The sequence below is a fragment of the Solea solea genome, chromosome 2, assembly GCF_958295425.1.
Source record: "Solea solea chromosome 2, fSolSol10.1, whole genome shotgun sequence".
Lineage (NCBI taxonomy): Eukaryota > Metazoa > Chordata > Actinopteri > Pleuronectiformes > Soleidae > Solea > Solea solea.
In genome coordinates, this window is record NC_081135.1 from 21,025,378 (window position 1) to 21,049,775 (window position 24,398).

Here is a 24,398-nt window from a genome sequence, read left to right on the forward strand (position 1 = left end):
CCTGAACTGCTTCACATGCACATTCCAGTCAGAGTGCTTAGGTCAGCTAACCAGCTGCTACTGGAAGTCCCCAAAGCTTAACTAAAGACCAGAGTTGACCGAGCCTTTGCAGTGGCAGCTCCTCGACTTTGGAATGCCCTGCTCTGGCACATCAGATGTGCCCAGACTCTTAAGATCTTTAAATCTTCTTTAAAAACCTACTTTTTCCTTCTTGGCGTTTAATTCAGGTTAAACAAACTGTTTGTTTGTGTTTATGGGCTTTTATAATGCACTGTATCATTTTAACTTTTATGTTGATTTTATGTTCTTATGTTTTCTATTCCACTGATTTTTATTGACTCCATTCTGTACAACACTTTGGTCAACCTCAGTTGTTTTTAAATGTGCTCTATAAATACAATTTGAGTTGAGTTAAGAATAACCAGTGAGTATTATAGTGTTTTGTTTTGTTTTTAAATTAACATGATTTGCATCAAGTTTGTGCTCGACTCTGAGAGAATGTTAAAACTGTGAGTGAGTCCATCTGAAAATTCCATTATTCTAGCAGCTGAGGCAACTTGCTTAGATGGCTGTTACTCTGAACATCCAACTTCCTCAAATGTAAATGTGAGGTTACAGTACATTTTTATTTTCTAATTTGATGCCTCACCGAGTCCATCAAGTTCTTACTGAGCTGGGTGGTGTTAGCCTAATAATGAAACTGAATTGCCCCTTTGTTTTCACCAAGAAAAAAATGTGTGTGTGTCAGACATTAGACAATACCATGCATGAGAAGGCTGTGTATGGGCTAGGTTACCATGGAGTTTGCTTGCCAGCAGTACTAGCTACTCACAGGTCTTATCAGCATAAACATGCAACCAAATATTACTGTACGACTTATGTTCACCACAGAATCAACAAAGTGAGACACATACATCATAAAAAAAAGCACTGAGCGACTTACCTGGCCATTGCCACTCCAAACACACAACCACCGACAGTCGACCAGAAACCAATCCAACCTGCATCCACCTATGTTAAAAAAAAAAGATAATGCAATGGGGGTCAGGAGAGTCAAGAGTAAGGGAGATAGACGAGTGGAGTATAGAGCAGCAAAGGGAAGGTTATTCAGTGTTCAACATGCAGTCCTTGTCTATGAGGACAGAGACACTATGTGTCTGAAGTGTGCTGAGGGCTGTCAGTCATTGTATCAAGTAAATTGCCAAGCCACATAGGTATAAAAGAGCTTTCTCACCCTCTCGCTGTGTGTGTACTTGTATTTGTTACCTCTTTAGGGCCGTTTCCAACAAACACTGACCATCTCAGGACCAGTAGTCCTTATTGGGACCAAAGCCTGAGACAGAACCACATTTCTAAGGAACCTGTTACATTTAGGGCTAAGATTTGAATTGTGGTTGGGTTAAGGTTAGGGTGAAGCAGTAACTGTTTATGGTCAAGGACAGGTTAGGGCTAACACTTTGTTCAAATGAATGGAAGTCAATGCAGTGACCTAAGAAGAATAGGAAACCTGTGTGTGTGTGTGTGTGTGTGTGTGTGTGTGTGTGTGTGTGTGTGTGTGTGTGTGTGTGCGTGTGTGTGTGTGTGTGTGTGTTGTCAGTATGTGTGACTATTGTCTTGTCGTATTTATGCTGCTAAAGGCAAACATATACACTTGGCCTTATAGTCGGGGAAAAAAATGATATAGCCAAGAAACTGCCACAGAATAAATATGAGGTGAAGTGTCTCACAAACACACACACACACACACACACACACACTGAGTCAATCAGTGTGTGGCACCTAGGCAAGAATGTCTCAGAGTGCCAATGAAGGTGTTTGGTTCCCATCAATCTCCCTCAGGCAATAACTCACATTCAACCAAATTCAACCAGATGGGAGATGAGACAGCAAGAGAGCAGAATCTCAAGTAGGATCTGATGCTTTTTGTTTAATCACACTCTGCAATGACCTGTCAGGAGAGTCTATAATGAAGAAAAGTGGACTATCAAAGTTATTAAATGTAAAATGTATTCTGGCTAAGTAAGTGATGAATGCCAAAATGCCATTATATTTTATCTACATTACACTCAAGAGTGTTCCGTATGGGCCTGCTGTCTTTAGTACGTTAAATACTAATAGGAAAGGCGTGCATGGCCTGAGGTGAGGTGAACTACATCCTCACACCATCCCCCAAAAATGACACGGAGCAGAACTGCTGCATATTATTTGTAAGGCACTTAACGTCACATCAGTTTGTGCACCAATTCAGAAAGCTGAACACAAATTGCTTGCTAAGCCTTTTAAATTATGCAATGCAAATGACTATGTTTCATGTGCAAGTGGAGAGTTAATTAACTGCAGTATTCTTAGTTGCATTGAAACCTTCAAAAAGACCAGAATTTGAAGTGTAATCATGTCTTCTTTATTGCGATAGTGTCAATATGCTGGAGATAACTGTTGCTAGGATAGGGTAAGGCAGGTTTTAAGGCTTTTGAGACATGTATGTGTTTGTTTGACTCAATATTCTCTCTCAGTTTGTTGATTTTAAGCCATTAATCAAATAGCTCATCCTGAGCTTATGTCTGACATGGTATTTCTACTCCAAATCACAAGTATATCCCAGAAAATCCCCAAATCATCTTTTAATAGCAAGAAGTGCTCTGTTTGAAGACAGAAAACAATATGTATACAACACTGTGGAACTCCAAAAGTGGTTTTGTTCGGTGATACAAACCGCAATGAAATACAGAAAAAAGAGGGACACATTAGATCCTTCTAGCACTGTGTATTCTAATTGGCTCATCTCCATTATGGGAACAATTACACATGACTGATGGTCATAGTACAGCACCTGCTTCCGGAGTGCTCCTCCTTAAGGTAATGCTAATGCTAAGCTCTGAGCTCAATCCTTGTCTGCAGGTCGAACACATTTCCCCATGCAGATCTCACAGATCCAGTCATTGAAACATAAACTGCATTGCTGCCACATATGCAGGTGTGCTCCAAATCAAATCAAACAATTCATTGTTTTTTAAATCAATTTGAAAAAAAAAGTAAATACTTGTTAGAAACAATTAAGATCGATAAGTTGTAATCCTTACAATAAGATAAAGAGTAGAGTGGTTATGAAGGTATCATGCGGTAATGTTCTATTTATCTATATATTTTACATCGATTATAATGTGAATATTGAACTCAAATCAAATCACAATTGTGATATACAGCAGAAAAATAGTGATATTTTTCCTGAAATCATTCAGCCTTGCACTCCATGAGCTTTCTTGTGCAGGGAAGATGCAAGTCTCTGTTTTAGGGGGAGAGGAGACCCCAGGGTCTGTGATATATGCAAGATCAGTTCTTGGATGGTTCAGGTCAACATGAGGTGAACAAGTGTCCCCCAAAGATGCCTGAATCTGTATCCTTTACTCCAGTCTTTCCTCCATCTGTCCATCAGTGGTGTTTAAGCAACACCCCAGAAAGCATTTTGGTACAACTCCTGCCAAGGTACTTCCAGCTTCAGCTGGGATCCTCACCTTTTCCATGTGCAATATATGCAACAAATATTCTGTGACCTGAATATTGGATTGGCATTGGATCAGTTTTTGTCTTTTTAGTTCTTATTTGTTTTTTCTTGGGACACTTAACTCCCAAAATGTAGTTGTCCAAAAGAATATAGCAACCTTCAGTTAAGACAGACTGTGTAAATAAACAAATATGGCTGGAAATTGATATGTGGGTGGGATGTATTACATTGGATCCCAGTGGGATGTCTGAGCACAAACAAAGGCAGTACATGAAATGTTATTGATGTACTTATGCAAGAAATTTGCATGCTTGGATCCTGCCCATTTAGAGCTGTGTCTGAACAGCACAGCAAGTGCTAAAGTGGAGATCTGCTTTGTATCATAACAAACCCATGCAGGCAAAACAAACTGAATTGAATTGACTTCTGCAATATTGCAATTATCAGGAGGGAAGGGGGCTACAAAGGTACATCTTTACATAACCACCAATCAACAACAAAATTTACAAACTGTAGGTATTCATTAGCAAATTAATGGAAAGGATGAAACTGCACTCATGCTTGCAATTTTTGTGCTTTGACCCGAGGCTCTTACTGCATATTTTGAATTACATGAGAAACAGTTGTACTCTTTTTTTCTTTTTTTCAGGGATAAAAGAAATATGACAAAAGAGGAAATTAACAGGCCAAAGCAACATTTCCATTTTTAATACAAAAGCCTGGGAACTTGGGCACAGAATGAGAAAAACAAAAATCCTAACATGTCATATTTTGTGCAGCATCTCTCTCTATAAGGTTTTTGGAGCTGTAGGTGCCTGGTGCTTGTTTTCCTATTTAGAAAACACAACATTCTTTAAAAAAAACTATCAGAGCATTGTCTTTAATAGCCATAAGTTAGGTTCACCGGACGCATCTACCAGCTTTGGTTTCCCCAGCTCATGTCTTAATATATGTACAAATAATGTCTGCCACCAAGAGAACAGGATGATTCGGCACCAACAAAATAAATCTCTCTCTTCAGTTTTTAAACATAATCAGATTTTGCATACACATTATTTGATCGGCTGGTTCCTGTGCTTCCACGCCTGTGCAAATAAAAAGAATGAACAAAACCTAAAACCTTAAAAATGAATGGGCAGTAGAGGTGGGCAAGATATATCGTCTGAGATAATATCAATTGTTGTTTTAAAGATATGCAAATTGACATTATGAAGTATTAAACTACTTTCAAAAAACAATGAAACATGCATTGAAACTTCACACATGTGTGCTATAGCAGTGAGCAGGTTTCAATGTCACATGACCACTAATGGGTTTTTTGATATTGATATAATGGTTGCTTACAGATTATATCAATGGACCATTGATATAATCTGTAAGCAACAAATTACTTTTAAAATGTTAAAGGATATTGACACCAAATCCCAAAAAATATTGACATTATTTTTTGCCCTAATGGGCAGCATTTCTGTTGAAGCCTCCAAGCAGTCATGTAAGTGATCTGTTTAACCTATGATTTTCCCTTACATGACTTTAACAACAACTTTAACACCTCTATGCCTGAGGAGCTGAGACAATTTTCTGAATTGTTTTGCATAATTATTGCCTCCATCTTACTTTGTTTGGAAGATTCAGTGAAGATTACTTTTTTTTAACCAAAAAGGTTTGTGCCAAGTTTCCTCAAATATCCTGCAACAAAGCTCAACTCACTGCGAAAGGCTGTCACTTGTGAAAAATTGTTATCTCTTTAACAAGAATAAATAAAAGAAATGTGGCAGAGAAAAAATTATCTAAGAAAAATTTGCTCTGCTTCCTCTTTTCAGGAAAATAAAGACAAAGGTGTGAGACTCAAAGTGTCTCATCCTCTGCTCTCTTGTTTGTGATCTTTTATCAAGCATCACTTGTTTGATGATAACCTTGAAAATAGCTTTATTTGTCTTTCAACACACTGCCGTGTTAAGATCTGAAGGATACGAACAACACCAAAAAGAAATTTCTTTGACCAGCACTGTACAACCAGCCCAGCAAAAAGTCCCCTCCACTTGTGTCTTTCTTAGACTGAAGATGGAGAGCAGGTATGCAGCTGAGGGCGTGCAAATGATTGAGCCCTTCACAAAAGACAGGCAGAAGAGTACGATGAATGATCTCTTTGAACACATGCACACCCCCATATTTCCCCTGCTTTTTTCCTCTTTTATTTGAAGGCTCCTTGAAATGAATCTTCAGTTATTACTGTGAAGGGCATACGTTTTGAAGATTTAAGTATTAAAGTGTATTCACAGGAGGATAAGAATGAGTTAATATAGCAATACAGAAAGGCTCAGCTGTCAGGAGGCCTAAACTTCTAAACTTCTTGCGGTAGTACAGGGACTTTGGAGTTCATTATTCCACTGCATTTCAGATACTCTTCAAAAAGCTATGATACCCTCTGTGCTTTGACTTTAAGGAGCTTTAGCTTAACTCACTTTTTGAAGGCTTGACATTTTCTGAATGGTTTCAACATGTCACCATGGGACCGAAGTGAAACCTTACACACCTATTTATCCCACCTGAGTGGTCTACATTGCTGAAAGGCTCTGTAAATTAAAGGCACACTGAAGGTTTTCAAAATGGAAATGGTAAACTATACTGGGAAAGCTAAACACATGGGAACTGTAAACTGTACTTAAAATACTATAATAAGCTTTGTGTTGTGCATTCTATACACTGACCCTGTCCACACATGGATGTCGCTTTTTGCTGGATTAGTGTCTTAAATGATTTCCTATACAAGCAATATGTGCACTGAAATAAATGGACACAAATGAGCTCCAGTGCCAGGATTACTATGCAAAAGCTTAGGACTCACCTGGCTTTTGGTATTTATTGGTAAAAGACATTATTTCTTGTCTACCATGAAGACACCCATTAGAGCATGTTCCTTTGGCAGCAATAACCTCAAACAAGTGCATCAACTGACTGCAGATCAGACCTGCACAAGGTTCACGAGGAATATCGACTACTCCAACAGAACAGTTTTAGATCATAATCTTAAGATGTCTGGTGTGAATGCTTCCCAAGGTCATTCTTCAGTATCAACAATAGGTAAAGGTCTTGGCTCTGACACCTCAAAAGGTGGATATTTTTATCTGATTGCATTAACTTCAATGTTCAGGCTCATTATCAGGACACAGAAGCAGCAAAGCAAACCCAAATCATGACGCGAGTTCACCTTTGGGGTATTGTTTTGTTTGATGGCATTATGTAGTTTACTATTTACACCATACATTGTTTTGCACGTTCTTCACAAACAATGCAAAGTGCATAGTTTCAAATTAAATACAGTAGTTTTTATTATTTAAAATACATGATTGGATAGATAGATAGATTTTTTTTCATTATTGTAGCTTAGGTAAATATCTGACAATCTCTAAAGACCCATTTAAAGCATTGTGCAAAAGTCCAGAAAATACAGGAAATGTGGAAAAAGCTGAACAGAACAACAGCTGATTCTACAAGGTAACTCTTCAAATATTTTGTGGCCTTCCCTTACAACAATAGCTGGACCCTGGCTCTCTTAGACCTAAAATGGAATGGAACCTGTATTTCTCCTTCAATTTTGTGATGAAAATGGCTGCTGAGAAGAAGGTCTGTAAAACTCATTTTCATTCACATCCTTTTTTAGTTTAATGAAAACTAAATGTATTTTCTGGTTGTATCTTAATAATGAGACAGAAAAATAAATTTGGATGGTCATTAAAACTTTGCTAAAACAGCAAAGTTAGTGGTGGCCTATGCCTATTGCACAGCCCTTTTTATATAAATTAAGAATGTTCTTTTAATCCATGGACCTAATATATTAAGAAGACTAAAAGTGATGTGTTACTCTGCTATGTGTGTCGGCTACGTACCTGACTGACTTTGGCCGGAGTGAGGACCATGTCAAGGACTCCTGCCCAGCCAGCAATCACTCCTGTGGGAACTGCATAAGCCAGCGCTATCATCAGGAACCGAAAGTTACTAGAGGGACAAAAAACACATTAGATATTCATCGTTGCACTCACAAAAATGGCTTGTGTCTAAATTGATTGCATAGTGATTTTGCCAACTATTTAAATATGAATGTCTTCTTTGACCAGTTGTGTCTTTGAATGGTTAGCATTTGCACATCTTCTGGCATGTGCTGGATTGTATAATATTCTGTGAAAAGAAAAGGGGCTATTATCCTCATCAACTATGATACTTAAATGTGTTCAGTAAAATCACTGTTAAAATCAAGTTCAGTTTACATCCTAACTGCACTTGCCTGAAACAAAAGAGCAAAATGATGGAATAACTCCCTTTTCCTGTGTTCAGTGGTGTTTGGAGGCCTGCCATCAGCTCCAGGTCTTTTTACTAGTCTTCACTACAGACACCCACACACCTCTGGCTCATCCTATTGCACCTGTCACAGCACAAGATCTGTCCTAATGCAAGAGCTCTGTGGCAGAAATATAAGCAGCTATCTGGACATCGTGGGTAGATCTGCCAGAAAGAAGCAAAGAGGTATCACGGAGTGCAACATGCACCTACAAGTGAACAATATAGTCCATAGACAAAATACTGCTTGCCTGTTGTAAGTAGCATTAGCACCCAAAGGGTCAGGCCAGGTTAGGACAAAAATCCAGAGATTATTGTCTGGCTTGGATCGGGTTCAGTCACTTCGACTGACATGGTTGTTTTTTTAATTGCTTTATTGAAAATATGGTGTAGACATTTAATAAATGCGCTGGTGATAACTCTTAAGGTGGGCAACCTGTGTGTATTTATGCATGTGTGTTCATGGTGCTAATATTTGCTTCCTCATTACATTTTGTCATTTGTCATAACTAACCATAAATGAAGGCTAACATAGTATTTGTCAGACAAAAATTCGATGACACATGTTCAGTTCAGGTCCAGTTTCAGGGCAGAAGAAAATGCCATTTATTAAAAGATCTAGTCTTGTTTGGCCACACTGTTATTATCAATCAGTTTTTTGAGATTTACTGATTAGACATTTCGTCTATAAAACCTAAACCCATAAGTGATAGTTAAAAACCCAAACATAGTCCATTCACAACCTTATTACACATTTTAAGCAGCAAGTGCTCACATTTGAGAAGCTAGATGCTGAGAATATTTAGCATTTTTGTCAAGTTATAAACTGAAATCAAGCACCATCTCAATGCTGTGATAAATAGCTTTAGGCTACAGTGCTGCAAGGTTTGTTTCAAGCTGTCTGCTAATATCTCACAGTGTAACGGGGGAGGACAGAAGTCACCTCTGCCTTGCTATGTATGCATACCCTGTATACACACATATATATGGCCATCTTACAATAACATGCAACCCAATCACAGTCACTTGGAACACCCACACTAATCACCTTCGCCCAGTAAGGTGGCATACTGATTTAAATTGGAGTCACCTCCTCAACCCTAACAATGTGATTAGAATCACTGGGCGTCAGACAAATGAGGCAGGTCTGCCAGGGCAGGCAGCAGATTCATAGATTGTTGTGTTTTCCTACTCTGCTATTTTTGTTTATGGACACTGTTTAACAGCATTTATTCTGCACTGACTGTGTTCCTTATAATGCAGACTGCTTCCTGAGGAGTATCATATGGGGACATCTGGAGAAAATGTTTTGGCCTCTCACATCCCTGCTGTGGCTTCAAACGCCCGACACTCAGACAAAGTTCAGACACACACACTTCCAGTCAGTCTTTGAATTGCAAACTATGGTGCAAACTTGTCCCAAGATACATAAGCTGTGAAGCAAACGCATTGCCACTGCAAACACATGCACCCGCTTCCCCTTTCCTGACACTTCAGACAATATATCACTTCCACTTGAAGAATGCTTTGACTCCATGGAAAAAACAAACACAGCCTCTCTTTCTGCTGCTTTTCCTTAGCACCTTTGATTGAGCATGGAGGAACAGTCATAAAAGCCCTGTGATGGAGCACCCTCTTTGCTTTTCTTCCAATACCCTTTTTCATTAACCTTACCACAACATCAGGAAATCAATATCCATGCACCCTTTTCTCCATATGTGAGCTTATTAAGACAACCAAATGTATGCACACAGAGATGCTAGGTTACCATGATAGAGAGAGGAAATCCTTTTCCCTTCCATTTCTGCTGGTGATGACATATTTCCAAATAAGTCTCAAAGCTAGTGGTGTCATCAGCTAAGTGCCATTTGTCCTTGGCAGACCTGACCAGGGTTCAATGCATCAAAATGACAACTTTCAAAGCTAAAGTGAGTTTGACATCAATACTAAGGCTTCAGGCTGTTTAGCATTCCCACAGACTGTGATGAGAATACAATGATAACTTTGCGCCATGTGTGGAGACATTCAGGCTTCTAATTAGGCTGCTGCTGTGGAAGCAGATGTGAACAGCTGGAAGAGCTCATCAAGCTGAAGATCATTAACCAGTGCTCATACCCTGACAGGCTAAATGGATAAACAGATACATCAATAGTTTGGTATCAGGTGGACTAACTGACTAGTTGCTGGCACCCACTGTCATTGGGGAGGTTACAAATTTATAGCTGTGTCAACAGATACAAACTTCACCAGAAATACACCATCTGACTCCAACTCCATTTCTTGACTGATAATCCCATCATCAAATCCACTTCAAATGCAGTTCCTTAATTGATGCTATTATGAAATGACTTCATTTGGTTCTAACTAACTTAGATTTTAGTCACACTCACTGACCACTACTTTAGGTACTCCTGTTCAACTACTTGTTGATGCAAATATCTAATCAGAACACATAACAAACACATGGCAACAACTCAATACATGTAAGGACGTAGACATGATCAAGCTGACCAAACCGAGCATCTGAATGAAGATTGAGGAAGAAAGATTATATAAGTGACTTTCAATATGACATGGTTGTTGCTGCCAGACAGGAGTATTTTAGAAACTGCTGATATACTGGGATTCTCACACACAACTATATCTAGAAAAAAGAAAATGAGAAAATAAGCAGCAGTTCTCTGGGTGGCAAACTGCTTTGTTGGTGTCAGAGGTCATAGGAGAATTGCTGGACTCGTTCAAGATAAAGGAAAGATAGCAGTCACTCTTTACAACCAAGGTATGCAGAAGACCATCTCTAAACACAGAACACATCAAATCATAAGGAAGAAAAACTTAGTGGACACTTAATTAGATACACATAATACCTAAAAAATTGCCAGTGAATGTATTATTCACATTTCCTGGAGTATAGAGTCCACAAAGACTCTACTTTATGTCCAGTTTTTGCAGTAGAACTTTAGGTTTGGTGCTGCTAGACCAAAACATGCTCCCCAAACAGGTCACTGGAAGGCTGCCTATCAGAAGTGGAACATACCCCCTCTCAGCTGGATGGCCTAATTAAGTTTCCAAGTGTGTGTATATATATGTGTATGCCCAAACATATTTATTAAGTTGATGTCTGCATGGTCTCTGTCATGTATTTGAGACAGTATATGTTTGTCAGAGGACTAAGTAAGGCCTGGTGCATTGGTGAAGCTGTTTCTTACTACAGGTGACCAAGAGTAAGCCAACAAAGATCAGCCAACTCCCTGCGCACCATTGCCCAGCTTTCTTCTCCTTTCTTCAGCCCTTTAATCCCTGGCCACTGCCACAGACTTCATTCCTCCACAAGCCAAAGCAAAAGCAAGTTACAAGCCATGCTGTTTCCTCGTGGCCCAGAGGCTAAATATTTCCTGGCAGAGAGCATAAGAAGTGGGAGGTAGAATATTGTAAGGTCATAATGTAATGTGACTCAATCATTTTCTCTGGATTTCCACCTTGCTTTCCACTTATGCATTTCATAGAGAGAAACCTAGGCATATATGATAAAACAATAACATACCCCACTAATACTTATATTCAAGACCTTGTCTTTCTTTAACCTCATGCCTCAGTGGTTATTTAAGAATATGATGATAAGTGACCCTGATCGGGAGGCTGAAGCTTTCAGCAGTGACTGGTAGATTATAGCTTAATAATTTATCCACAGGGAGTTCTGGGGTTTCTTTGATAACATCCAAAGCAGATAGTGTCCGAACCATTCACTAAAGGTCCATATGACTGGATTCTGTCAATTGAACTTTCTAAGAAAGGAGGCACACACTGTATCAGAAAAATAGAAGTTGACAAACCACATCAAATGGATTTGCAGACAGTGGTTGGAGAGAAGTGAAGCTGCTTGGAACTACTCTGTTTGAGTCTAATGTTATAAAACATGATAGCACCTGAAATAATTTCACATGCAGTACTGTAGTTTTACATTTTCAACACATCTACATTTAAGTTGAATCAAGGGCGTAACAAGTCGGTATACTGAATAATAAATTTAAAGAATGGTCTCGACAAAACTTGTCAGATGGTGAGGTACCTTCACAAGACTATGTGTGTATATATTGTATGTGTGTCAGTGTGTGGGTCTGGTTTTACCTCAGGAGTCTGCAGATGCTGCTCCTGTAACTGAGTCTTTGGCTTGCAGCCGCCACACTAGGAGGCATCGGTGGGCGTGATGGAAAATAGACTAGGACTGCTGCGAAAAGCACTGCAATTGCACCCAACTCTGCCAGAGCACAACGACACAGATAAAAGGGACATACGCTTTATCATCATAGATAAGACAGTCAGACGAATTTGACATTTTCAAAAAAAATGTTCCTGTGACATCTAAAAGTCCTTTAAAAAACATCTCTTGGATAAGCACAAAGGTACACCTCTGGGGGGGCATGATAGAAAATAATTGAACAACTGATATACTGTATGGATCAATCACAACAGCAGGTGCCTATAACTCTGGAAGTAGCATTTGCATTTACACTGACTGATTTATTGCTATCATATAAGTAGTTAACCATGTGCTACTGCTATCATAGAAACTTGTAAGGTGCTTCATATTAGGGCTGCACCAATTATATGATTAATCAGTTTGAGTGTTTCTTTAATAATTGCCAAGTTCTATGATTTTTCAACTCGTTAAATGTGAATATTTTGGCAAAACATTTGAGAACATTGTCATTTCCAGGTTTGGGAAACACCAATCAACATTTTTTCTACAAATACTCAGTTAATCCAAAAAATAATCGAAAGATGTATTGATTAAGAAAATAATTGTTAGATGCAGCCCTTCATCTAAATAATTTATTTTTTGATAAACTCTAGAACATGGTTCACAAAGGATGTCGGCTTTGTCCTTTGGAAAATGAATAACAATCTTAACTGAGGTTAATCAAAAGCCATTGCCTCAGTCTATAGCATGCTTGTTTCCCCAATACATTTTTTTTGCTAGTATTAAAGTATTATAATATAATATATTAAATTCCCAGCTATGTTTTCAGTGGGGGGGTTGTAAAGATCTTTTTAGGTGTAACTCTTGGATCCCTCCTGATCATATGTGTGTCCCATGACAGGGCTGACACTTGCTGTTCATACCTGCATACATAACCAGCTGGATCCTGTCTCTGATGAAGTTGTCGGAAACTGTCACTGAATTTGTGGGTGCTGCCAGGCTGTCATTGGGTGCTGGCACTACCATTGGTCCCACGATAAATGAAGCAGAGCCTCCCAGGTAGCAGAAGAGAGAGGCCACAGCTGTTGCAGTGGCTCTCTGGTCAGGAGCGAACCAGGTCGTGGAGAGGTAGGGGCCGGCGCTCATTATGGTTGGACCGGCTAAACCGTTCAGTAACTGACCTCCGTGTATCAACCTGTAAGAGGAAACATCATAAGAAAGAGTATGAAATCTTCAAAAAATATCATGTAAAATTATAAGCAATGTTGTGAGGAGGAGGTGTGGTCGTAGACATAGATAAAGACATTTGACCTTGTGATGACCATTGGGTTCTTATTCTTAAATACATAATTGAAGAATGGAGTTTTTATATGTGCTATTTTTGCTCATTATTGTGATTGTCAAAGACTTTTATCTACGTGGGAAAACTGTATTTCAAAGTTGTTGTTATTTTCATGATGTGCTTCAAAACTGTAAACCCTTCTTTTGTGTGTGTGGCCTATTTATAAAACACAGTATTGGATTAACCACTGATAAACAGGAAGGATAATTAAACAGCTGCAGCTGTGAGACTTACATCACTGTATTTATGGAGGCAGAAATAAACACCTAAAGTAATGAACCATTTGCTATAAAAATCTGATGGGAAAATGCCAGGGAAAGAAGTCAAAATAAGATGTAATTATCTCTGGGGATGGAAGTAATAACTTGCACCTCAGAGGTCCAAGTTATAGTCTCACTTGTGCAACTTCAAACCAAGTTGTACAAGACAGATATATTCTGAGATGTCCCCTGATGGCACCAGAACCTTCACCACTGCCGGCCCCCTCAAGCACCCGTCTAACTGAGACAGCCAGCTGCCAGAGACAGTGCATGGCTGATCGATTGTCTGTGAGTTCAGTAAAGCCCCATTCATTCAGAGCAGTTTGAGACTGCTCAGCATGGAGAAAAGAAGAACCAAGGAGGGAGGAATGAGAGAAAGTGATAAGAGGAGAGAGAACAAGGAGGTATCTTGAGCTGATTTTGAGCTTTTGGTATCCAAAATACTTGCTAGTAGTCTCTGCTGATAATGACTGCTTAGCTTGGCAATCCCTCATTGTTTCCCAAAAAGATGGTTATAATGGTTTCAAATTATTAAAATTAATTATTCAATATCATTTTAAATGACATGACTCATAAAGGCTGTTTCGGGGCTTGCTGAGATCCTGAAAAATACATATAGCTGCCCACTGCTTTTGGCATCTATCCTTGTCATGGTAAAACCAAAACCAATATGTATTAATATGAAATAAGTTTTAGAAAATTCATCAATGTGTGGATGAAACCTACCCCCATACAGACTGCAATGGCAGTGCTGGAAGAATACCGGAGTTTTGGTCCTGATACTCCAAAAATATAATATAAATACTTACACAGCCAGTTTGTAACCACAAAAGTGTTGCAGTCCAATACCAGGCCCTATCTTCAGATGTAAAGCAGGGATACACACGCTACGTTTGTTCACTCTTGAGTGCTTACACTTCTCTGCCCTCTAACTCTGTCTAAATTTTGCTGTCCACTGCCTCACAGATAAATGTGTTGCGGCAGAAAGTGCTGTGGTCAGTGACAGGCTGACTTGAGAAAATCTCCTTCCTGCTAACATCCTCCCAGCCTACACACCAGCAACGGATGTAAGATATTCAGTGGCATTTACTTTGTTGCTCACCTTCTTTCTTTGAACAGCTCAGTCTTCACAGCTTATTTACCTGCAGTACTTCTCGAGATGAGCATGTCTACGTGATGAGAGTGTTTACTAACCGTTTCTGATTATCTGCCAAGGTGCAGGTATGTCTTTCACTCCTCCTCATCCAACAATTCTGTCATTTCTACACGAGGACTGAACCCAGTGTCAGTACCACTGTGTTGTTTTTGTCTCTATCTTATTACAAGTGAAACAAGAGACAAGCAACAAGCAATAACATTCCACATTATCACTGCAACACTTTAACTTCAGCATGTTGATAATCATTAGGTGTGTGTATATATATATATATATATATATATATACATATATATATTGTTGTTTTTTTTGTTTGTTTTTTTCCAACTACGTGTTTAGATATGTGGATTTCTGTTAATACGGTTGGCAAAGCATGTTTCAACATCGATAACTAATTCAAGTGTTCTTGCCTCTGGCCAAGTGCTTCTCATTTCCAGCATTGCACACAGTTTGGAATAATTAATAGGTCTTGATTGGCCAAACACATCTGATCCAGCTAATCAGGTGTGTTGAACAAAGGAAACAGAAAAAAAACAAGTTGTTGGGGCTTTGAGGGGAATCATCACTGCTGTAACTACTTGGCATCTCCTTGATTTACCAGTTTTTGGTTAATTTTGTTTGCTTCTAACTACACTAACCACACACTAGGCATGTCACTGTGGCTGCACTCCATTTGGCTGGGCCAATGTTTTTAATAATGGTAAGAGATGTTTGAAGATATTTGGGTTTGTGAGGTGAAATATGTTGTACTCTAAATTATCAATGGTAATTTGTTTACATGCAGCAGAGGGAAGGATGTGCCATTTTTTATGTCTAACTAAAACACCATGAATAACTGGAACACACTGACATTGTACATGTCTGGGTTTGGAAGAGCATCCTGCAGTCTCATATGGGCCAAGGAAATGTCAAGACAGAAGACTGGTCCACCTGCTGTATTATAGCTTGCCATTAGAAACAAGGGGCTGGTCCAAACCCTCAAACCCACTTCAAGGCAGCACATTCAATCAGTATAACACAAAATAGTGTGACCTTGTGTGACTTCATAGTAAGAATGGGTAGCATTTGAATTGTTAAATGTTTGCAATGTGAAAACAATGTTTCTACAAAAACATGCATGACCTAATTAAAACAAAACAGGCCCAAAGTTCTCAAGTGCATTAATATTACATTTAGTTGCAATACAATTTGATGACTGAACTAGAGATTTGTGTGATTGGCAATGTAAAAATAACAAAAAATACAGTTAAAAAAAAGGGTACAACTCTGAATAATTAACACAACTCAAAATCTGACTGATTCAATAAAAGCTTTGAGTACTTTTCAGCTTTTGAAACTTTTGAAGTTTGGTCAGTGCTTCAATGGACTGTAGTTCATTACTCTCGGTGTCTGTACGATCTCAGGATGAATGTGACTAAGAAAACTGCCTTTAATGTGACAGGTGATGAGGATAGATGGTGACTAACATGAGGATGATTGGTCACACGAGGGAGCTGCACTGTGGCAGGAGAGGGAAAGAGGGGATGGAGGCAGGTTTTTTCAAAGAGATTATAAAGTTAATCAGTATTGATGAACCCTGTCAGACGGAATCGGATTGCGAAAGAGACAAAGACGCCAGTACTGTGGTGAAATCATCTGACTGCTCTTGTTCCAATGACAATATCAGACCCAATTCGGCCATTGCACACCCCCCTGACCAATTCTGTTCAGAAAATGGCTCCACAGCAATCATCATGATAATTCAACAGACTGCTGTGGGATCCACAGTTTGCTCTGATGGTCAATCAGACAGTCTGAGATCTGAGACACTTACTAATCACAAAACTGGTCTGCATTTAAATATATAACAAATGACAGAGAAAAGTGTGAATGCATTAAAAACAAGAGATTCATAAAGTTGACATCTTTGATTTGAGAGTAGACTTAATCAGAGCAAGGTCCACAGCAAGTGGCCATTTTGTTCTTGTCTATCCCTGAACTTGGTAATGAGAGGAAGTTCTGAAACTTTAATTCTCTTAAAAACTCAAAGCAGAAGTTGTTCCTTGTACTTCCCCCATACTTTCGCCAAGAGGATGGGACATTGTCACCACTTTTCTTTTGATCAGATGAGCAGGAAAGAAACGCTGCATTTGATCGTTCTTGCTATGCCCTTCAACTGCACACATTCAAAATTCTGGAGCCACTTGGACTTGACTGGTTTGTCTGGTCTGTTTTTAGTCTGTAGGGACATCACCTAAGCCAACACAGTAGTTTTGATGTGGAAGAAAATGACCTCATTTTCAAACAGCAGCACCACAGTCCAGTGAACAAAGCTTTAGCACTGTGATATCATTTTATCACTACTGCAAAGCAAACAGGGACATCTACTGGTGAACCCAGGAGCTGCATGATTCTATCAACACGTTGCTGTGATAATCCACTGTGTCATCCATTAAAACATTCAAGAGCTGTGACCTGTTACATTTAACATGCAAATTAGGCTGAACTGTGTCAGAGATAACATTTACTGTGACATTCGTGTTATCTTGGCTTTTACTATGCAATCTGGTTTTACACTTTGAAGACCGAATCAAAAGAGCTAAAGGTTGTGGGTGTGCAAGACTGCCACTCTCATCCAATGAGAAGACAGCAAAGAGGCTTTGACCCCAGCAACACACTCCTGCATGCGTTTTGGTTTGAGCTCTGCAAACACAAACGTCTGACAAAATGGCTGGAACTACAGCTGCAACTAACAATTGTTTTCATTATTGATTAAAACAGTCAATTATTAATTAATTAGTTAGTTTGGTACAGAAAAGGAAGATGATTTAATCCCAGACCTCAAAAGGATGTCAAATGCCTAATTCTCAAACCATATATATTGAGTTTACATTCGTACAGAGGCAAAGAAATCACACAATCTTTAGATTAAGCTTATCTTTTCTTTTCTTTTAATAGATAGCAATTCATTAAGGATTTAATTATTTATTAATTTATTAATTTTTATTACTTACAAAAACAAGTAGAAGCACTGGTTGAAGGCTGAAAATATCACAATTTCACCTTGATATTTAATTTCACTCGCCAGACTGAAGATTTTGAACTCTATTTTGCTAAGACTTCTGTCACATGCTATATTTGAAACTACTCCGGACAAGTTATTTTGAGCCTTTGTGAATATCTTTCAATATTAACTGGTCTCATCTACATTCAGCACGGAAGCACTAACATTAGTATTATATCAATATGAACATTATTCAGTGTTGTCTTGCAGGAGTAGCAGCTATTTCAATTCTCCTGTGAACGATCAGACTGTACACAGACAAGAGAGCTATTTATTTAAAGAGGAATTAGATGTGTGCGTGTATATGGGTTTTCTTCCTCCCGCAGCCTGGAGACTCTAAATATGCCGTAGGTGTAGATGAGTATGAATAGTTGTTTGTCTTTGTATGATGGGCCTTTGAAGGACTGGTGACATACAGTACAGGGTAAACATGTTTACCTCCAGGTCTGTCCACAACCATCATGTGATAAGCAGTCATACTTTTAAATACTTTTAATAAAGTAACAAGGACTCCACACACTGCAAAAGTATCAGTTACATTGGCCTTTATCGCAATACAAAATTGGGGATGTTTGTACAATGTCTTTGGTTTTCAGAATCATTACAGCTCAGGCATTTTATAGTGAATTCTGAATCCTGCTTTTCAACTTTCAGAACTTATATTTCCTCTTTATATTATACCAACACCAGACCCTTTTATTTTCTTCAAACCTGCTCTGCATGAATAAAAGCCATTCAGTCCAGTGATGACTTTCCTGCCACAGCCTCATGAGGCACAGGGTGAAAGAGGCTGAGAAATAAAATTGATCTCTTTGCTCTCTGAAAGCCAAAATTATTTTAAAAATCATGAAATCCATGGAGAGAGAGACAGATATGGCTCATTCTGTGGAAATACAATTTTCTCCACGTATTGATATTTTATGATATACAGCATATGAGACAGATTATGACTCAAAGATTTTTAAAGGGCATATTATAATTGAAAGGACACTTTCCTTAAGAGGAACATCCAGCTTATGAGTAAAAGTGAGAATAAAACCTCAACAGTAATGGGAGTCTTTTGTGTTTTCTCGTGGTGGTCGGTCAAAGTGCAGTGTGATAAGGAGGGAGGAAATTGTTACAAAGAATGGACACAAAAGGGAAGTAACAGATCAAGATCAAGAGTTGCCTTTCAGAATCCTGCTCTCTTGCAGCCAAATACTTTCTGCTGTGTTCACTTACACGTCTCTACTTTGAAGCAAAAGAAACAGGACCTTGACTTGAATCAATGAAGGTGAACACATCAAATTGAAATGCCACAATAATAGTCACCATTGCCGAGTGTATTGATTATCATGCTGGTGCCCTGACTATTTAAGTCCAACAGTGTCTGCAAGCAACTCCATGCAAGACAAATGAATGTGACCAGTAGGAATGAACTCCACACTGAGGAATGATGTATCATTCATCATTTAAGATGTTTTTGAATCACATATTAGACATGTGAAAGATTATTCCATGAGAAATATGGTTGGGGGCATATTAAATAGTTATAACAGCCATTATAGCATCTTGTTTGTTTGAGGATGATTAGTAGAAGAATCATGATTAAGTTATCAGTTTGAGGTCTTTATGATTTCAAATTCTAATGTATGTTGGTCCATTTATTAATGTTTTTTAATATTAATTTTTGCTGTGTTTGTTTTTCTGTTTGCACATCTCTGGTATATATATATTATGCATTCAGTCGGTATTCGTATATTATTTGTATACATGAATATAAAGAAGAGAAAAGAGAAAGAAACATAATGTCTATGACACAATACAGATTATTTTTCTACATCTTGTTAGCATAGCTATAGCTTGTAAGCCTGTCCCACTAAAGTCACGTTATAGTCCCAGAGGAAACATGTGGTTCTTTTCCACTACACAGTCCCGGCACGGCTCACCTTGGCTCGGCACGGCCCGACTCAACGCGGTTTGGTTGGTTTTCCGTTACAATACAGTACCTCCTCAGTGTGGGCTGAGTCATCTTAACACGGTTGCATGAAACTGCAGTGACTTTGTTTTACATGTGTCACACACAAACTAATGGCTAGTTATAAAGCTGTTGTTTTCGGTGTACTGAATCATATGACTCGGTTAATTAAAAAGATTTGTTCAGTAAATACACCAGAGATTAATGCCTGATTTCAGGATTTTTAAGTACTTTCAACAGATCTACACTTCAGTATGGTTTGGTTTGATTCTTTTCTCGAACATTATGCTCATGACTCTTCCACTGACGACACTCTGACCAATCAGTGGCCGGCAGTCTGACGACACGGTATCTGAGCAGGTACTACAAAAAGGTATTACTGCTAATGGAAAAGCAAAAAAAAAATGTGCCAAGCTGTGCCAGGACTGTGTAGTGGAAAAGTGCCTTTGGAGTGCATCAAAAAGAGAAAACATTAAACACGCATGCCTCAGAAAAACTAGAAAATAATCTAGTTTATTCATAATAAATAATGTTGAACAACGTCACATTTAATTTCATTTCAAACTAAAAATACTGTTGGTTGGATTACAGTGAACACCTGAAGCTGAACAGACACCTTCCTGAATTTTTTCTGAAGAGCCTTACCAACGTCTGAGAGGCAGATCTGTCAGTGGGATGCTCCGCATAACTGATCCAAGCAACATGAAGAAGGTAGAGAGGAGGAGAGACGACCGCAGACCTGCAAGACACAAGATATGGTCAGTGAAGTGGAGAGAGAGAAAATGGCAGACAGGAGATTTCAGTGATAGAGTGAATACATCTCCCATTACCACCAACAAGCTATTTTACAATCAAGTATTTTATTACTTTCAAACTATGACTACTGCTAGTAAATTTCTTCTTGTCCATATGTGTAAGCAATAGACTGCCTAGCAGTTCAAATCCCAATGATATTCAATTGACAATGATTATTACGAGAGGAAAAAAAGGTAAATCATCACCAACATTTGATATTTCCTGCGTGATGAATTAAATAAACTCGAAATCTCTAGAAACAACAGCCATAAAATAGTTCCTATAATCTGCTGAAACCATTTTAGAGGCTGCAGTTGGTGGTGTTGTTGAATTGAATTTTACTCTCTATACTTACACTGACCATAGAGCTGAACAATCCTCTAACATGATGATAGTCTGTGTCAGTGTAGTGTGTCTAATAAACTGTCATTTGAGTACATATGAGGCCAAAGGAATTCCAAGGTTCCTTGTTTTAAACCACTTCTCACAGCAATAGGATGGAAAAAGTGCCCTTTTCTGTCAACCAAAGAAATCTATTCTCGGTTTCATTCACATCATGAAACTCTCTCCACTTCCCTGTTCTTTTCTGTCCATGCGAGTTGTCATTTGCTGACGCTTAGACTACAATTACCATTGTCAAACAACCCTGGCTGCGGTTGAATTATATTTCATATATTCCTGATGGAAAAACCCTTAAATAACAATGGTAATGTGCAGTGTATTAAGACTTAGTCTTTTGTCTCAATATTCTGCTGCATCAAAAACGTACACATCACTACTCCCAACCAGTACGAACAGACTTGACATTTACACTTACACAGTGTCAGTTTACAGAACAGTTTGGTAAACAACTTTGGTCAAAATGTTTAATTTTGAGATGACAATGCAGACCAAGACATAAAAAATGATGATGATGATGATAAAAACAAATTATTTAACATGCCTACTACATTTAGGGTTTCACAGGTGTCGTGTGTCCCAGCTTTAAAATCTTATTACATGTCTGTTAGTCATATATGATTATATAATGCATATGATGATATTGTTTGAATACAAAAACTATTTGGATACATCACCTTGGCCTTTCAATTTAATAAACCAAAAATATATCTAAAAAGCAAACTGCAAATTCACATTTATTCATGTGGAAGATAAAGCGGTAGACGACGTTGACTGAGTGGATTACGTTGAGCAGCTAAGGCCTAAAGGGGCCAAAAAACCTTTGTATGCGCTTATTTAATGGCCCCTTTAATTCTTAAACAAGATAAATAACACATCAAATCAGAGAACCTATATTTTGAAATGTCATTTAAACAAATTTAATCTTCAGTTACTAATTTTATGTAATATGTTTTAATATTGTATACTATGAATTATAAAAAATTTTTTAAGAAAAACATAAATAAAAATAAACAGTCCAGCTTCCGTCTGCCTCCTTTGACTGTTACAAATGAGAACAAATACGAATTAGTTAAAGGAGCTATGTGTCAGACCATATTTACAGCCTGCCAATTCTGTTGTATTAAAGTGTTGCTCCTCGTAGATCCGTCTTTCTGTTTACATGGGATTAGCTCCTCAAACTACCGGGCAACCCATGAGATCCTTTGGGGAGTAAGAGGAGGAGAACAACACTCTCTAATATGTTCAATTTCGATCACAGAACCAGCTTTAGTTGTATATATTACATATAGACTCTTTAATGATAATACAGTCCTGCAGCATCCTGTCACAATGTCACTGATTTTTTTTTGTATTCAAGTTTGGGTCACATTTGGCAACTGGGTTGTTGATCAACAGTTTCTGCTCTGAGCAATAAAGCCAACTACCAGAGGGACGACAAGCATTTTCCCCACTGAGAAGTTTAATCAGAGAGAGAGAGAGAGAGAGAGAGAGTATCCCACAAACACAACAGTTCATTGCTGTTGAAGACTTTTTTAAACAGGGTCACGTCGTGGCTTAATGCAGTTTGTTAGTGCTGAACAAGCTACTCTAATTCAATATACTCTGAGGCAGACTCATATGCAAGCTGAGAGTAAAGATGAACAATAGGTGAGGGGAATCAACAGATGCCTTATTTTACCTTTAACAGTCTGACAGACATCTCTATTGCACAATGAGAGCAGCATATACGATGGGGAAACGTAATCAGACAAAAAAAAAAAATCACACCCACAACATGTAACTGCAGCTGAATCACAAGATGAATTGTGTAATTTTGCAACACGATTTTAGTTGTGGTTTCGTCCACAGCCTAGTTGCTGTGATCTTGTTACTGTGTTGTCACTGTCACCTGACAGGACAGTCTACACACAGTAACTACAACGTGTCAGTCAGGTGATGCGGAGGAACTGGTTAGGTGAAGGGCGTCTCACTCTATAGCTGAAGTCAAGAGGGCAACTCAAGGGTTCCTTGACATCACTCAAGGCCATTTGAACCCTCTTGAAATAAAAGAAGTCTTCACATCAGTGGGTTTTAACCCTTGAATATTTCCAACTTATCTACATGGAACAATGGACACAGGAAAACCCTGATGTAAAGACTGTTGATGACTTAAAAAGTTCAAGTATTTGTACACAAAATATTTTTCATTAACATAAATGTAATGAAAAATGGCAAATCACTTTAGTAGAAACAATTATTACAACTATTACAAAACAAGTGAGTAAAAAGTGTGACCTCAGGATTTGGCTTTTAATAGTCTGTACATCATGGCTATAAAGATCAATCAAATATTAACAGATTACTGAATTAGTCACTGATTATTTAAAAAAAAAAAATAGAAGTTCACTGATTTTTTCTAGTTCCTTAATATTTAAATGTTTTCCACTTTCATTTTTGGTTTCTTTAAAATGACAAAAGGAAAACTGAATGTCTTTTTGTTTTGGACTTTTGTGGACAAAACAAGACATTCGAGGATGTTGGCATTTTTCACATTTCTGACATTTTATGAAATACATTAATCAAGAAAATAATTAACAGATTGATGTATTATGACTGTCATCTTACATTGACCTGATAAAAAAGAAAATATCTCATTCTGGACCATGAAAACAATGATTTACTACAGTCCAGTAGGACAAAAGCAGGTGATTTCACCAAATGGAATGTATGTTTGATCCTGAGATTACAAAGAAAAACAATTGATTTCCCCTCTAGCTTCAGTTATCTATAAATGGATTGATTGGGTTACCATATACTGACAGATCTAGCATATAAATGTATAGTATCTCATGTATATACGGCAGCCTACCCCTACATGTCATAGATGGGGCTCAAACAGTGCACCAACGCTACAACACTGATATAGGACACAGTGTACCAGATTAGAACAGCTCACCTTTTTTATCCATTAACCACATAAACAGCAGCCAGGGGACGAAGCCCACTGGGCCCCAGAGAACCAGAACAGCGATGTCAGACTTGGAAAAGCCGTAAGCGTGAACGGCCGAGTTCTGAATGGGTCCCCAGAAGTTCCAGACCATCCCTTGCATGAGTCCCAGCAGTGAAAACAGGGTCAGAACCAGCCATCTTCTTCCGTACACTCTGCTGTGTACTGGTTGACTGTTCGCCTCCGCGTTAGGACGCCCCATAAGCGGCTCCCTTTCGACCTCGGTGCTCGAACCGGCACCCATACTGTCCTGTCCTGTTTGTCAGCTCAGTTATAAATTCGGTTGCACCGTCTGTGTAGTAACGGGAAGAAGGACACACTGTTTCTGTCCTCAGCACAAAACAAAAACAGCCCTCCAGCTGTCCCTTTCTGTTGTTCAATTTTAATGCGCACGCGCGAAAGGGAAGCGTTTGAGG

The 24,398-nt window shown here is 38.5% G+C and overlaps 1 protein-coding gene across 1 annotated transcript in view; it reads right to left on the minus strand.

Annotated features, from left to right (window-relative positions):
- Nucleotides 1-24,364, minus strand: part of slc49a4 (solute carrier family 49 member 4) — a 45,193-nt gene extending 20,829 nt beyond the window's left edge. The window contains exons 1-6 of the mRNA XM_058622189.1: nt 23,932-24,364; nt 20,445-20,538; nt 12,965-13,236; nt 11,969-12,098; nt 7,393-7,501; nt 944-1,011 (exon numbers count right to left, since the gene is read on the minus strand). Of these exons, the coding sequence (XP_058478172.1) occupies nt 944-1,011; nt 7,393-7,501; nt 11,969-12,098; nt 12,965-13,236; nt 20,445-20,538; nt 23,932-24,226 (968 nt within the window). The 5' untranslated portion in view covers nt 24,227-24,364. The remainder of the gene's footprint in view (nt 1-943; nt 1,012-7,392; nt 7,502-11,968; nt 12,099-12,964; nt 13,237-20,444; nt 20,539-23,931) is intronic.
- Nucleotides 24,365-24,398: the final 34 nt, after the last annotated feature.